The following is a 14809-nucleotide window of genomic DNA, read 5'->3' on the forward strand; positions in this document are numbered from 1 at the left end:
CCAGGCACTCTGCCCTCCTCCAAGGGCTCCCTCCCTCCCGGCGCCCTCCCCCTGGCTGCCGGGGAGAGCGGAGCCCCAGCCGGGGCTCGCCGCCCTCCCCTGCCACGCTGGGGCGGGGGGGGGGGGGGGGGGGGGGAGCACGGCAGGGGGGGCAAAAAAGCCAGAGCCAGCCCTGTCTGCATGATATGCGTGCAGGAGGAGTTTAGGCTGCTTTTGATTCTCTTTTGGAGGAGAGACGTGGCAGGGAATGTTGGGAACCTTTCCCCAGCAAGATAGAAGGTGCCAGTACATCTCAGGCCTTTTTGGGCTCCCTCTGAGCTGCCGCACACAACATTCTAATCATATCACTGGGTTAATAATAATCTTAGAATCAGAGTTGGGGATTGGTCCTGCTTTGAGCAGGGGGTGGGACTAGATGACCTCCTGAGGTCCCTTCCAGCCCTGATATTCTAGGATTCCAGGGGTGTGGGACGCTCCCATGTGCTGTACGGATTGAGGACATGTACAGAATTCCTGCAAGAGGCTAAGTGCTTTTCAGTCCACTATTCCCAATTTTTTAAAGCCTAGTGAGTATGATTGACACTTACTAGTTCTAACCCCAATTCACTCTCGGCTTAACAGCCTGATAAGTTATGCACCATGGTCCCTATCCATCCCTGAACTTCAGCTTCCTCGGCATGGTGAGGAGGCAAAGAGCTTTCAAAGTGCACAGCAACCGTCCACAAAAGATGGGATGACTCAGGCAGCAGGATTCCCTAATGCACAGAGCACCAATTCTCCAGCAATGCCCAGTGGGCAGTGGAAATTGCATCATTAATTTAAACAAACAAACAAAAAAGCCTCAAGGGTTTTTTTTATCATCTTATACCAGTGATGACTTCAGCACCGGGCGTTAATGCCCACGTACATTCTTTCTGCGCTGCACCATATGTCGTTTGCATTTGCAATGTTGCATCACACAGAGGGATGTTTCTGTACTCTGCTCTTCGTACATTACAGCCCTTAGTGCCCCATTACCCCAGAAGTCACTATATTACATTCTATTTGTATTACACTAGCGCCTAGAGGTCCCACCCGACATCAAAGCCCCATTGTGCAAGATACAATCCCTTCCCCAAAGAGCTTTCAGGCTCAGTAGACAAGGGCTGGAGGGGAAAGAGGTGAAGTGACTTGCCTGGGGTCATGCAGCAAGTCACTGGTAGAGCTGGGAATAGACTCCAAATCTCCTGACTCCAGCCCATTTTACTGACCACCTGACCATGTTGCCTCTCTAGACTTGTCACCAATCCCCCTCCGTGTAGATCAGTCCACCAGGATGAAGTTCTTACACTATGCATAGACCCTCTGAGGCATGTATATTTCATTTCATATAGGTCAACACATCGTCTTCCCATAGGCTTTGACTTTATACTGGAGCTCTCTAGTGAAAGATCTGATTAGAACATATTGAAGAAACTTGGCCTGTTGTTGAAAACAGAACTTATCATGAAAAATTGTTGGTGTGTGTGGGTACTTCCAGCCTCCAAAAAAAGCAACCCAACAATTTAAGAAAAGTTTATTTAGAAACTTTTAGTAAAGGGGAAAAAAAACCCCATCAGATTGAAGGAATACAACTGAATACGAAGAAAAAGACTAAAGAAAAAAAAATAAGCAGTGGTATGAAAGCTAAATAGAATGAACAAATGAAAAGAGAAATGTCAAGCTGTGGATAGTGTGTAAAATAGTTGAGTACGAGTGAAACCAGAGTTGGTAAAAGAGCGAAGGAAATTAATACTTCAGAAAGGGGGGCGGAAAATGGCAAAGGGGATGTGGCAAATAGCAGAGTGAACAAAGCTGGGCTAAACTCCATCAGTGCACGTGCTTTTGAGTTAAACATGTGAGCAGCTGCATTGAGTTCAAAGTTCTATACATGGCTGTAAGTCTTTTCGGGGTCAGGGCTTTTGTGAGTCAAGTTCGCTGCAGAACAGACTTCTGCCAATGTTTGGGCTGCAGTAAAATCTGTCACAAAGTCTGTCTGAACATTTGTGGGCAAGTTTTTGTTTGGAAGCGCCGCCTGGGTTTTTAACTCTTGGAGGCCCATTCAATTAAAAGAGAGGCTCCTTTTAAGAGTCAAAATGGTTTAAGAAAATCTGCCATACATTGCTTTATTTGAACACACAGTGCTGGGTTCATAAAATGCCCCAGCCTGTTGTGCTTTTGGCCTGATGGATTCAGCGCCACTCTGATTTGAAATACGGCTCGGCAAAATAACATTCTGGAGTTTCTCCACTTATTGTGTGGGAATAATTTACAAGCAAAACACCCAGCAGCCTTGCAAACATATTCAGGACTCTGAGGGCTTGTCTATAGCCAGGGTTTCATCAGTTCAACTAAAGGTATGATCCCTTTAAAACCTACTAAACTTAAATCAGTGCAGAGGGTTGGGTGGACACTCTGACTTTGGGATAAACTAGGGTTATTTCACTTTAGCTTGTCAGTTAGAAACAGATTTCAGCTAGACCAAAATAAGCTGCTCTGAACCAGAAAGAAGCATCCACGTAGGTTTGCACTCATACAACCAAACCAATGCAAACTTGTGTTTACACAACTGCTGAATCAAACTGGATTCTCTTCTCTGTGCATATCCAGGAGTGAAGGTTCTACAGGCCAACAGCCACGTCTCTGCACCCCCACCGTCCTTCTCTTTTGTCCTTGTTGAAACCAGGGCATCCTCCTTTTCAAAAGTGGCTGCTTGTTTTGGGTGCGTGACTTGAGATGCTTCACTGGGGCCTGATCGCCCGAGGGTTGGCACTTTATGAACCCTTTAAGTTGCCTGAAGTTGGGCACACCAAAATCACTAGTCCTTTCTGCAATTCTCAGCCACCCCATCTCTTTGGAGAGTAGAACTGCTCTGTAAATCTCTTGGGAGGTGTGCTTCTAATCCTTCCTGCTGATGGTGGGGTTTAGACTCGCCTAAAGCTTTAATTCAGTTACACTTGGGTGTGCGGTGCAAATGGTCTGCCACAGTGGGGGGAGTTGTAAATGATGTAGTGAGCAGACACACACAGACACAGACACACACACACCCAACCAACCAACCAACCCTGCTTGTGTGACTCGGATCACTCAGAGCCTTTCTTCCATCCAGATGACTCCAGGAGGACTTGCCATGCTCTGAAATGGAGGCCGAGCAGCGGAGGAGAGGAAAGCTGGAAAGGACCCGGGGGCTGTGTATTTTACATACAGTGTTGCCTGCAGCCTCAGATCCGTGGTCCAGTGTGTGGGACGCACATAGCGATGGGGTGAGGGGCATTTTGGGTCAATGCGAAGGACCTGGCAGGCTTTAACGGGGAAGCATACAGACCAGTGTCTAGCTCTGTGTTCCGCCGCTGCCCACGCAACAGAGCAGAAGGGCTCCTGCCATGGAGGGGGGGGGCGTCTGAAGCAGCTGGGATTATCTCCCTAAGCTGCTTTGAGATGAAATAGCCATCACTGTGCGTGGTAGGTAATTCTGCACTGAGGGCACCTGGCTCACAAGCGGAGAGCGTTTCTCTCTCCGTCCTCCTGCAATGCGATAACCTTTCAACTGGTTAATTCCAAAACGTCAGGGAAGGTTGTAGGCACCAGTGGCAGAACCCTATTGATCGGGGTGAATATGGAAGAACTGAAAGGAGCCCCTGATGTGGGGAGAATTGGGGGGGGGGGCACTCAGAGAATTGGGAAGGGGGGGTTGGAGGGTGGCCCTGAAATAGGGAGGGATGGGAGGCAGGCACACAGGGAGCTCATGGGGGAAGATGGAGGGAGGCAAGGAGCCCCAGGTTGACAGCAGCGACAAGGTGTGTGATTCCCTAGTGTAAAGACGGACAGGAGGAGCCTGGGTTGAGAGTGCTGTGCAGATGGGGATAGAGGGGTGTGGATGTGGTGGCGGGGTGGGGGCTGCACATTGCAGTTTGATCTGTTAATGCTTAGAACGCACTGAGTCCCGTCAATCATCAGACCCTTCCCGCCCACCCCCAAGGAGAGGGAGGCCTTTCTCCATCACCAGAAGAGCCCACTCTTACAGCTCCACAACTCCCTTCCCCAAAGAGCAGCCTTGTGGCCTCCGATCCCTCCTCCCCCTGCACTGCTCATTCTGTGCTATTTCCTGGGCCAGTTGGACCCTAGCAGCTCATGTCAGGACTCCTGGGGGGGCTCCACCAGGGGTGAGGCGGGAAAAGTGGGTCTCACCTTTCAGCAGCCGGCAACTCCCCCTACTTCCTGGCGCAGCAGGTCCCTTTCCACGGGGCCCACTCAGAGTGGAAATTAGCCCGTTCCCAGGCCACGCATGTCTAATAAGTAGCTGTCTAAGCGCTCTCCCCAGAACCCGTTGGATACAGATCCTGGGCGTATTGCATGATAAGCTTACGTTGCTGCCCAACACGCTGCTTTGCCGCTCTTGGCTCCCTGCTTAACGGCGCGTGTCCTGAGAGGCTAAAGCTGGGGAAAGAACTGTAATGCTAATTCTCACCTCTGTAGCTTGCTAATTATTATGCCTTAAACCCAGGAATGAAAGGGAAAACCTGGGCCGTACTTTGCCTTATTGCTGGTATTGGCTATAGAGGCCTGAGCCAGGCGTGGGCACTGCCCAAAGAGCTTGTGGTCCAGAGTTCTGATCCTGTGCGGCTGTGTCCATGCGGAGCACTGCCGACTCTAACAGTTCACCCATGCAATGTCAGTTGTGGGAGGGGAGGGGAGTTGCAAGAGAACAGGTGGCTGAGGCTGGGGACGGGTGAGGCAGGATGGGAGGATGTAGCATAGTTTGCTTGTAGCCAACTCGTTTCTCTGTATCTGTAAGTGCTGTGGGTGATACAAACGCTTGGGGGGGGGGGGAGTAATCTGTGTGTCTGGCCCTTATGGGGGTCGAGGTCAGCGTGGGGAAGGCAGCAGGTTAGCTTGAGTGTAACACAAAGGTTTTTTCACGTGAAGCCCAGCAGGGACACAGCACACCTATCTTCCCGACACACCATGGCCAGCCTCATATGGGTCAGGGTCATCCCTGGCACGTGTCTGCCCTGTCCCCCTCGCCAGCGCATCACCTGACTCTCAGTCCCCCTGAACTGAGCGGTGTGAGCCCTTGGTCTTGGCTCTCGCCAGATCCTGCCTGTTGCAGGCACGTGCCCAGGGCCAGAGTCTGTTTATAGATTCCTAGAGGGTAAAGCCGGGAAGGGAGCGTTGTGATGACCGAGTCTGACCTCTGGCATAAGCAAGGCCGGAGCGCTCCATCCCGGTGATTGAGCAAGAGCAGCTCTTTTAGGCCATGTCTACACTAGAGAGCTTACAGCGGCACAGTTGTACTGATGCAGCTGCACCGCTGTAAGATCGCTCGTGTAGCTGCTCTGTGCCGAAGGGAGAGAGTTCTCCCACCGACACAGCACTGTGCACACACTGGTGCCTCTGTCAGTGCAACGTGTGTCACTCGGGTGTTTTTTTTTCACACCCCTGAGTGACGTAAGTTATACCTACAAAAGTGGTAGTGTAGACATGGCCTTAGAAAGACTTCAAGAGACTGAGATCACGTCCCTAGGTAAGCTGTTCCTATGATCGATGGCATCACCGTTAGTAGTGTACACCGTACGTCTAGTCTGATGCCTTATTGGGCAACGTAGACAGCCCATTCCATGTCCCATGAATGAGATTTCCAAAGGGGAGTCGTGATTTTGGCTGGCCTCAATGTTCGGTGCCAGACTTTAGGCATCTTAGAGGGGCCTGTCTTCCAGGGAGGGTTGAGCTCTCGGCCCTTAAAAATCAAGCCTCTTTCAGGTGCGTCAAGCTGGGTGTCTGGAATCAGTAGCCATTTGGCCCCTGACTGTAACCTGACCTCCCAAAGTCCACCGACTATTGACATGTCGATAAATTACTTGTCAGCTACACTTAGTGGTTGCTTGGGGCGTGTTGGAATGGGGAGGCCGTGGCTTCGTTGCTCTTCTGCTTCGCGGCCTGTGTGTTGTCTACTGGGCTTCTTTATTTCAGTGTCCGCACCGGATGTTTAAGCCCACGCTAATTCTAGAACCCGTCGCATCTGCACCACGGAGTCCTGCAAAGCAGATTGCATCTGCCAACTCCTTTGTTTAGCCAGGAACGGGCAGTGGGGGGTAGGGACAGGGAGTGCTTGTTTCAAGTTAAACAAGGCAATATTGCGGTTTCACTATCTGTATCCATCTCCCTTGTGGTTAGAAGCCTCTTAGCTTTACTGTCCTTTTTACCTTACACACCCTTTTCCCAAAGAGGGCAGGGCTGGCCTTTCACTGGTGGCTTAATTGCGCTTTGATGGGTGTCAGTCTCCGGGACACAGGCCAGCTCGTAGGCTCTCTTTCGGTGGTCGGGCTGGGGGGAGCCTTTCGGAAGTTGTAACTTTCTGGCTCGGGAAGGAAGTCTGTTTTCCTCCGAGTTCCCATTCCCTGGGGCTGTAGCTGGCAGCATCCAAGCCAGCAGTTACTGTTCCCACCCACACTGAGCTCAGACATGTGAACTGCAACATCTGCCAAACCCCGCATATGTTTCGAGTTTATGGAGGCAGGAGCTCGGCCGCTCTCTCTAGCTGAAGCAATAAGACTTGGAGATGGAGCCGTACCCTAGAAATGAACCTTTGAAAGCAACGTCTGTTACCTTCTTCGGTCAGTGCTGCAAAGTTACCCCGGCGGGGAAGGCTCCCTTATGGCTTAACTTACTAAGAAACTCGGGATCCCCCTTGTTAGCTGTGTGTGGCTTTACTGCTAAACATTTACAGCAGCTTAACCAAGGATCTCCGAGCATGTGAATGCGAGCTGCACAGTCCCACCCCTGCGAGGTTAGAAATAATCATAGCTAGCTCTGACCCAGCCCTTCTCTGGAGTAGATCTCCATGCGCTTTACAAAGGAGCTCCGTATCATTATCCCCGTTTTACAGATGGGGAAACTGAGTCACGGAGGTGACTCTCCCAAAGTCACCCAGCAGGTCAGGGGCAGAGCTAGGAATAGAACCCAATTCGTCTGAGTCCCAGTCCTGTGCTCTGTCCACTAGGTCACACTGTCTAGTAGTAATCCATAGCAATGTGTCCGTCGTACAGCTGAGCAAACAGAGTCTCAGAGAGAGGTGAAGCATCTCCGATGGGAACAGCCCAGTTCTCCAGATCATGGGGCTCCTTCTGTTGTACGGAGGATGCTGTGCTTTAGAAATACAGCCCTGGGGAGATTAGAGATTGAGGGAAGCTTCAAGTGCCTTCCTCTCCCAGTATTGGTTTGTAAGATTCTGACTTTATGTATCTATCGCTAACCGCTCTCCCTCCCCTTCCCCCACCTGCCCTTCCATTAGGACTGGCCCTTTGATGACGGCGCTCCTCCTCCCAGCAAAATAGTGGAAGACTGGCTCAACTTGCTGAAAACAAAATTCTGCGAAGACCCTGGGTGCTGCGTGGCTGTTCATTGTGTGGCTGGCCTGGGCCGGTAAGTGAGGGCTCGAAAGGAGCTAGGAGCTGCCCTGGAGGTAGGTTTCAGAGGAAGGACAGCTAGATTTAAATATCTTGTTAAAGGGAGACATCTCCTGTTGCAAGTAACTACTAAGTCCCCTGGAGCTTCTGAGCTGCAGGGAAGGTAAATTCTCCCTCTTTCCAGCTCTTCCTTTGTGTGGTTGGCAGGGCTGTTCCTATCGTCAGGCTGTGCTTAGAGTGGGACTCCCCTTGGCCTCTGTATTGTCGGGGCCCCTTCTTGTTTGGGGAAGGGTCTTCCATGCAGCCACACGGGGGGAGGACACGGGACGGGAAATCTTTTAACAAGAAAATGGGATTATAAAAGTTCTGACGCTGGTAGGAGAAGCCAGCCAGGTTAGAGAGAAGAGATGGGGGAGGTCAAATCTTTTATGGGACCAACTTCTGTTGGGGAAAGAGACGAACCTTCGAACGACTCAAGCTTGAAAGTTTGTCTCTTTCCCCAACAGAAGTTGAGCCAATAAAAGATCTGACCTCCCCCATCCTGTCTCACTAATATCCTGGGACCGACGCAGCTACAACACTGCACACAACAATGGAAGAGATCTTAATTCCTTAGGGGTTTTTTTAAACACCCTGGATTTCAACTCGACAGCCTCTCTCTTTAAGGGGGGAGGTGTGATCCAGAGAGCGTCCCTAGGGAGCAGCTGGGCCTCACCCTTGTCCTTAGTGCAAGTTACCTAAAGCAGCTGTGGCCAGGCCGAGCAGGGTGGGTGTGGGTGTTAATGCGCAGTCCTTAGCTGAAGCAGATTGGGATCCTGATTCAGCAAATCACTGAGGTACATCCCATTGAAGTCCGTGGGATTTAAACTTGTGCTGAAGCACAGGGGGGGCAGACTGGATAGCGGAGATGGGGAAAAGGGGTGGGACTCTTCTGAGCTCGCCTACGAATCACCATGATGAGAGATCGCTCACTGCTGCTGGGCTCTTTGAGCTTGGCTTCCCCTCAGCGGGACTTGAGCATACCCATGGGCTCTGCCTGGCTTCTCCGTTTGTGTGGCTAAATAAATACAATGGTGGCAGCTCCCAGATGTCACCCACTTGGCTTTAATGGGAATTGGGCATTTGAATCCGTGAGGTTTCACAGCCCAACACCCCAGGGTCTGACCGGGTAGATTGCATCACAGCTGTTCGTTCTGCTCACTCTGTTGCTTATTAAAGCCCTTTAAGGTACCTGGGGAAGGAAAGGCAGGCACTCCATAAATCAGCGACCAGGGCAAGCTAAAAGAGTGGTGACTTTATACCTCTTCCTTGTATTTAGAGGTGTGATCTGTCATTCCCTCGCAAGGCTTCTCAATCCTGGTCCTGCCTGGGAACTAATCTCTCTTTTGGTTTAACCCTCCCCCCCCGCCCGAAACAAAGCAGGAATCCAAATGCAGGTTCTCACACAGTCATCTGCAACAGCTTTTAATATGCTCTTGGAATCCTCTGTCCTTCACATACTGGAGTGTCACAGCGACGTAGGTTGTATTAAGGTCTGTCATGTAAATGTGGCTTGTAAAATCTCCCCCCGTTAAAACTAGAAGCCACTTTTCAGACACTTAGTCTCTAGTCCACTTCGGTCTGGTTTGGTTTTTGTTTGTTTGTTTTTTCCTTTATTAATCTACTTGCAAATCATTTGCCAAATTCCTCTGAAATCAAAGCTGTGTTTTATAGGGAGAGCAGTAGACCGCCGTAAACTCTGTCCTCTCTTTATTTTAGCCTCCTCGCTTTAAAAGGAGCATGGTTTCTATAGCCTTGGATACGCTGCACCTCAGACCTCCAATCTCGAGTTCGTTTTTTGGCCAAATGACAAGGCCTGAAAACCAGAGTTTATATGGTGGGAAATGGCAGTGATCACGCCATTATAACTGTGCTCTGGGAACCTATTGTAGGAGAAGCTGGATGCAAGAGTGTCTGTTTCTGTGTGATCTCTGTGTGCTGTATAACCTGAGCCGCTGTTGATTTTGTGTGTGCGTTCGTGGTGCTGTGGGTTTAGCGTGCGGGGATTGTTGATGTGATTACAGCAGGTTTGGAAAGAGTCCATGAGTTTGGGGGCGTTTTTTTTGTTAAAGGCTCTTATCGCTGCTGGCATTGCTTTAATTCAAGCAGGAAGTGACTCCTCTCTCCATCACTTTCCAGCGCTCCTGTTCTCGTAGCCCTGGCTCTCATTGAGAGCGGGATGAAGTATGAAGACGCCATTCAATTCATCAGACAGTAAGTGGCCTGTAATAAACCCCTCCACTGTGTGCCAAGCAGCAAATGGACAGCGTAAAATATCCCGAGTGACACTGTGCTCTTGCTGAATAAATTGCTGGTGCTTACGAGAGGGGCAAGTCCTGTTTCAGAGGCGGGCCGGGACAGCATGAACTTGTGAACTCCTCTGGGCGGCTGGGTGGAAGCAGGGTGAAATAACCTTCAGATACGTGCTTTATCCTCCCCCGAACTGACAGGAAATGGAGAAAACGAGTCTCACGCGCCTGTTGGCTGCCCAGAGAGAGGGTTGTTTGCTTTCCCCCCTGGCTGCCCTGTGCTCCATGGGTCTAGCTGTCTGTCGGGAGTCTGTGTGTGTAAATCAGTAGCCAGAGCTGAGCAGACCCTGCCCACTTTTTTTGCGACTCATCATCAGTTGCCATTTCCCCAGCTATGTTGGTGGTTGTGGGCTAGAGGAATCCGGGAATAATTAGTCTGCTAAACTCCTAGTGACCTATTAATGCCGACTTCATTCTGGAGTCCTGAGCAGTTCATTAGCAGAGCTAGGATCCCCCAGGCAAAGAGCTGAGCCTTCAGCTTTGCTGCATTGACAGCTACTCGGGAAATGAAACAAAGATTGCAGAGGTCTTGGGCAGTGAAATAACTAAATGCTAAAAAGAAGGAAGGAAGGAACCAGACGAGTGGAAAAGTTGATTTCTAGACCAACAATCATCTTCATCAGAAGGCAGGCGCAGAAAGCAGCGAGTGACATGCACGGTGTGTGTGTGTAAGAAGTTGACCAAACTCGCACGTGCTGTGACTGGTTGGTTGGTTGGTTTTTTTCATGACAGAGGTTTCTATTTTGCCAGTTTGCAGTTCTGGGGAGGGGGCAGTGGGGAGGGCTGGACGGATCTCTGGCGTTCTTGGATGCTGGGAACTCCACTGGAAGAACTCTTGACCATTCTGTTGGTCATAAGTCAGCCTAGGTTATAATAGACATCCTTTCTCATAGCTGATACTTGCTGTTAGCCACCGTTTCTGTATTCTTCTACAATCCCAATCTAGTCTTCATAATATATTCTGCGCCATGCCCTGCAGCTCCCATTTAGGACTGCAAATATGGGGATTATTCTCTCTTTCCCCTTTCTCTGACACCAACTATGACTGCAGGAGGGTTTTCCGTGAACACCAAGTACATCAATCTCTGTCTATGGTCTGATCCCCAGTTCTTGCCCCAGATGATGAGTCCCACTCCGTTATTTCTGCTCAGGCTCCTCCTTCGGGCGCACTCCATTTTCATTGGAAAGGTTTCGTTGTGTGTGTAGAACAAACAGAGCAATTCAGAATGGGAGGAGTAAATCGGGGGACTAGGAATAGAAGAGCCCACCCAGCCCCATGTTCTCCAGAGTCTGTTATCGATATTAGTCCAGTTTTAAATGCCCCAGAGCCAAGAGGTTCCCACCATTTCCCTGGGAGAGGCTAATCCAGAGCCTAATAGATCTCCCTGCTAGGGCATTGTCCAGCCTACATTTCCCTCTGCTTAACATCAGCCTGCAGGAGTTTGCGCCATCCCGTATTTCTCGACTCCCCAGGTATCAGGGTTAGACATACAGGCCTCCTGCTTTCAAAGCTGGATTTGCTGCACGGCTGAGTGCGAGGGAGAGGACAGGGGAGAAATGCAGCTTGTAGGAACTAGCCCTCTGGCTTCACTAATTGAGCAGCGACCTCTCTGGCTTTGAACTCCCAGCCTGTGAGGTGCATGATGTTTCCCCCAGAGCCTCTCCAGCCACTTGCTGGCCATGGGCCCTGTTAGTCTTCCGGGGTTCTGCTGCGTGGACCCTGAGAGATGAGTGCCGGGGTGCAGGGCTGGTTCTGGGACGCTCCCTGGCCCGGGAGCACTCATGGCTTTCTCTTTGTGTTCCAGGAAGCGGAGAGGAGCCATCAACAGCAAGCAGCTAATGTACTTGGAAAAATACCGGCCAAAGCAGAGACTCCGATTCAAGGACCCTCACAACCACAAGAACAAATGCTGCATCATGTAACCTCAGCAACCTCTTGCCAAAACACACGCACAGACACACACACGGGGGCACGCAGGGTCGGACGGTGGAGTTGCGGGGAGCTTGGACAAAGTGGCACTGACCTTTCCTTGTAAATGGGGCACTCTCTCATTAAAGAATCGCTGCACCCCTGACCAGCTAAGGCCGAGGAGGGAAGATGGTTAGGCATCTCACTCCTGGTTTTAATGGACAAAGAATTAACCCATCACTCCCAACCCCCCCAAAAATCTCCCTTCTGCCTCCTCACCCTTTCCCCAGCTGCAGGTAGAGCTTGAGTTGATCTGAATTCTTTGCACTGAACCCAACTGCAGGAAGAGATCTGTCCAGGCTGTGCTGCCCTGGGGATGGGTTGTGGGAGGGGAAGATGCAGAGAATTTGCCTGCTGCCTGGCGTGTGACAGCCACAGTCTGGCGCTGTATCAAATACGTGTTGGGCCAGTCCCTTCCACTGTTTGCGCTGGATTGGGGGTTAGGATGTGCTCTGAGGTTGGGTTTCCCCACTGGTCACGGACATTCTTCCTCCTCCCTTCTCTCTGTGCTGCTCTTCATTAGGGCAGCAATGTTACATGTCCCAGTGGGGCACATAGGATCAAGGGCAAGGGGCTTGTTTTAGTTCCCTAAAGGGCTTCAGTAGAGTTGGCTCCAGTCAGTCACTCGGGGCAGGGTGTTGTCGAGGGAGGAGACGGCGCTGTACATACACTGCTCCCTGACTGAATTCCAGCCCTGCACCGAACATCCCCCGTGTGTCCCGCGGGAACGTCCCTCTCCAACAGAGAACTCGGTTCATTCGGATTTCAAGGGCTTTCTTCCCCCTCCCAGCTACCTCTCTCCTTTGCCTGAAAAGAACCTGGCCCTAGAGTTCCTTTTCTCCTTCTGAAATCAAATGGTCTTTTGGGGGAGTGGGTTGTACACTGGGGCGAAGGGAGGTGGGAATGGAAGGGGAGCGCATTGCTAGGGCCAGTATAGGGTCTTCTAGCTGGGAGGAAAGGGGCTTAGGTGTGGACGCTAGCCAGGTGTTAGATAGATGCATCCCAGAGCATATTCACAACCTCCAAATAGAGACTCGGGGACTGGGTTGGTGCTGGGGCTGCCAGGGAGGGAGAAGGGGCAGCCGGACAATTTGATGTCACAGAGGCGAAGCGTGCGAGGGAATTGGGAGTATTTGATGTTCCAGTCTCATTCTTGGATCATGGGAGTTTCCCGTCTGGCTCAGCGTTAGTGTAACTAGCCAGGATCTGCTTGTTTCACCTTGAAAGCGGCTGGCTGGCTGGAAGACTGAGCAGCTTCCTACACCAAGTGAATCCTGAGGGAGCCCCAGGGGGCGGGTGGTAATATTTCTCTTGAAATTTGTCATCTTTTCCCTTCTGGCTGGGTCTGATCTTCCCCGTGGCACAGCGACTGCTGCAGTAGCTTCTCGTTCAGGCAGCCAGCCCTCCGCGGTGCTCTGCAGTGACATCCACCTTTGGCCGTGACCAGATACCACTGCCCTTGGGGAACTATCATTGATGTTGGGTTCTCTCCAGATGGCTGCAGCTGTAGCCCTGGGCTCCCCTGGTGGGTTGGGGAAAGGGCTGAGATCTTCTCCCTTGGTATACATGGCCTGGATAAATGCGGTACCCAGGAGAGGGGAGCACCTCGGTTACAGGAGGAGGCCAGTCCGGCGAAGCGGTGACTCCAGGAGAACTCTGCTTAGGCAGAGATGCCCAACTTTGTAGGGGGACCGGGGATCGGGCGCTACTCTTCTGTCTTACCCCTTCCTCCTTTCTAAGGAATCGAGGAGAGAACGAATGGCAGGTCTCCTCTTGGACTTCAGGTGTCAGCCATGTGTCCTTTCCCTAGAGCACTGCCCACGTGTGTGCTGTCACCTCTGACCTCTTTATTAAATGCACAAGCTTTACAAAATGGGAAGACGACGTTTAATGTGCTGCTTGTCTGATGATGAGAATGGGTGCTGCCGAGGGCAGCTTTTTGCTCGGATGCCGCCACCGAGGGCTGGCGGGCAGAGCGCACGGCAAGTGCCCACAATCCCAGCTCCATCATGCACTTCCCCTGTGGCTTGTGCACATCACATCACATCACGTGTGTGTGTCCGTCCGTGTCCCGAAAGAGGAGATGAGGGGCTGGGAGGATGGATGCAAAGCGCCGAGCGGCCATCGAGTGTTAGCGGAGGGCTACGTGGGGGTGTCCTCCAGGAAGCTTCCCCTGCTAATCTGTGTGAAAGCCACCAGGGTTCTAGGTTTGGAGAGGAGCTAGGAAGGGCCAATCTCTTGCATGCAGGTCCTGTAGCGGGGAAGGATTAAGAAACTCTTCCTCCAAATCCTGCGTTCATTTCTAAGGGCTCTGCTACCCCGTGTGCAGAGGGGAGCTTGTGCCTGAAGAAAGGGGAGATTCCATGTGGGCAGTCTGCTCTGTTTGGAAGGGGCAGGCGAGATGGACGCATCCAAACAGATGCCACTTGCTTCTGCCCCTGGGCTCGGGGAGTGCAGTGCTCCCCTGTGGGCACGGGGAGGGAGACTGGCTTGGAAACCCCTAGGAGTCTTCCTTTCTCTATATGGCTCCCTTCTGTATCGGGGAGAATAGGGCCCTGCGTTGCTTCGCCGACCCATGCCATTGCTCCTCCCTGTGGCTGTGCACTTCTCTGAGCTCAGAAAGGAGCCAGGCTCAGAAATCGCCCACCGCTGGCTTGCTCTTCCCTGCCCCCCAGCCAATTGGGGAGCAGGGTCTCTAAAGGGATTTCAGTGACACTTCTCAGAGAGGCAGCCCCAGGGAAGGGGTTTTCCCTCTTTCCCAGTCCCCTGGCTGTTCCAGGTTCTGCCATGAGCCGGCCAGCCCCCCAATATCCAGGAACTGGCGATTGTTTAAAACGGGGGGCGGAGGGGGAGCAGCCACCTTCCCTTGGGGCAGATGAATCTGCAGTGCAAGGAGTGTTTGTGGGGGAGGGAGATGCAGGAACACCATCCACAGGATCGCTGGCTCGCTGCTGCACCCGCTCTCTTGTGGGGCTCCGGTGAACCTAGCGATAGGGAGTTCTCCACCCCGCAGCTGTCCTGAGTCGCTTTCTGAGCATGCCCAAGCACAGCCAAGGATACTTTGCACT

The 14809-nt window shown here is 51.8% G+C and overlaps 1 protein-coding gene across 5 annotated transcripts in view; it reads left to right on the forward strand.

The window, feature by feature from the left end:
• The window catches only part of PTP4A3 (protein tyrosine phosphatase 4A3), a 168579-nt gene extending 155707 nt beyond the window's left edge, over nt 1-12872 (forward strand). For all 5 annotated transcript variants that reach the window (XM_054017280.1, XM_054017284.1, XM_054017281.1 and 2 more), the window contains 3 exons: nt 7310-7440; nt 9603-9677; nt 11578-12872. In XM_054017280.1, the coding sequence (XP_053873255.1) occupies nt 7310-7440; nt 9603-9677; nt 11578-11695 (324 nt within the window). In that variant the 3' untranslated portion in view covers nt 11696-12872. The remainder of the gene's footprint in view (nt 1-7309; nt 7441-9602; nt 9678-11577) is intronic.
• Nucleotides 12873-14809: the final 1937 nt, after the last annotated feature.

The sequence above is a fragment of the Malaclemys terrapin genome, chromosome 2 (genome assembly GCF_027887155.1).
Source record: "Malaclemys terrapin pileata isolate rMalTer1 chromosome 2, rMalTer1.hap1, whole genome shotgun sequence".
Classification (NCBI taxonomy): Eukaryota; Metazoa; Chordata; order Testudines; family Emydidae; genus Malaclemys; species Malaclemys terrapin.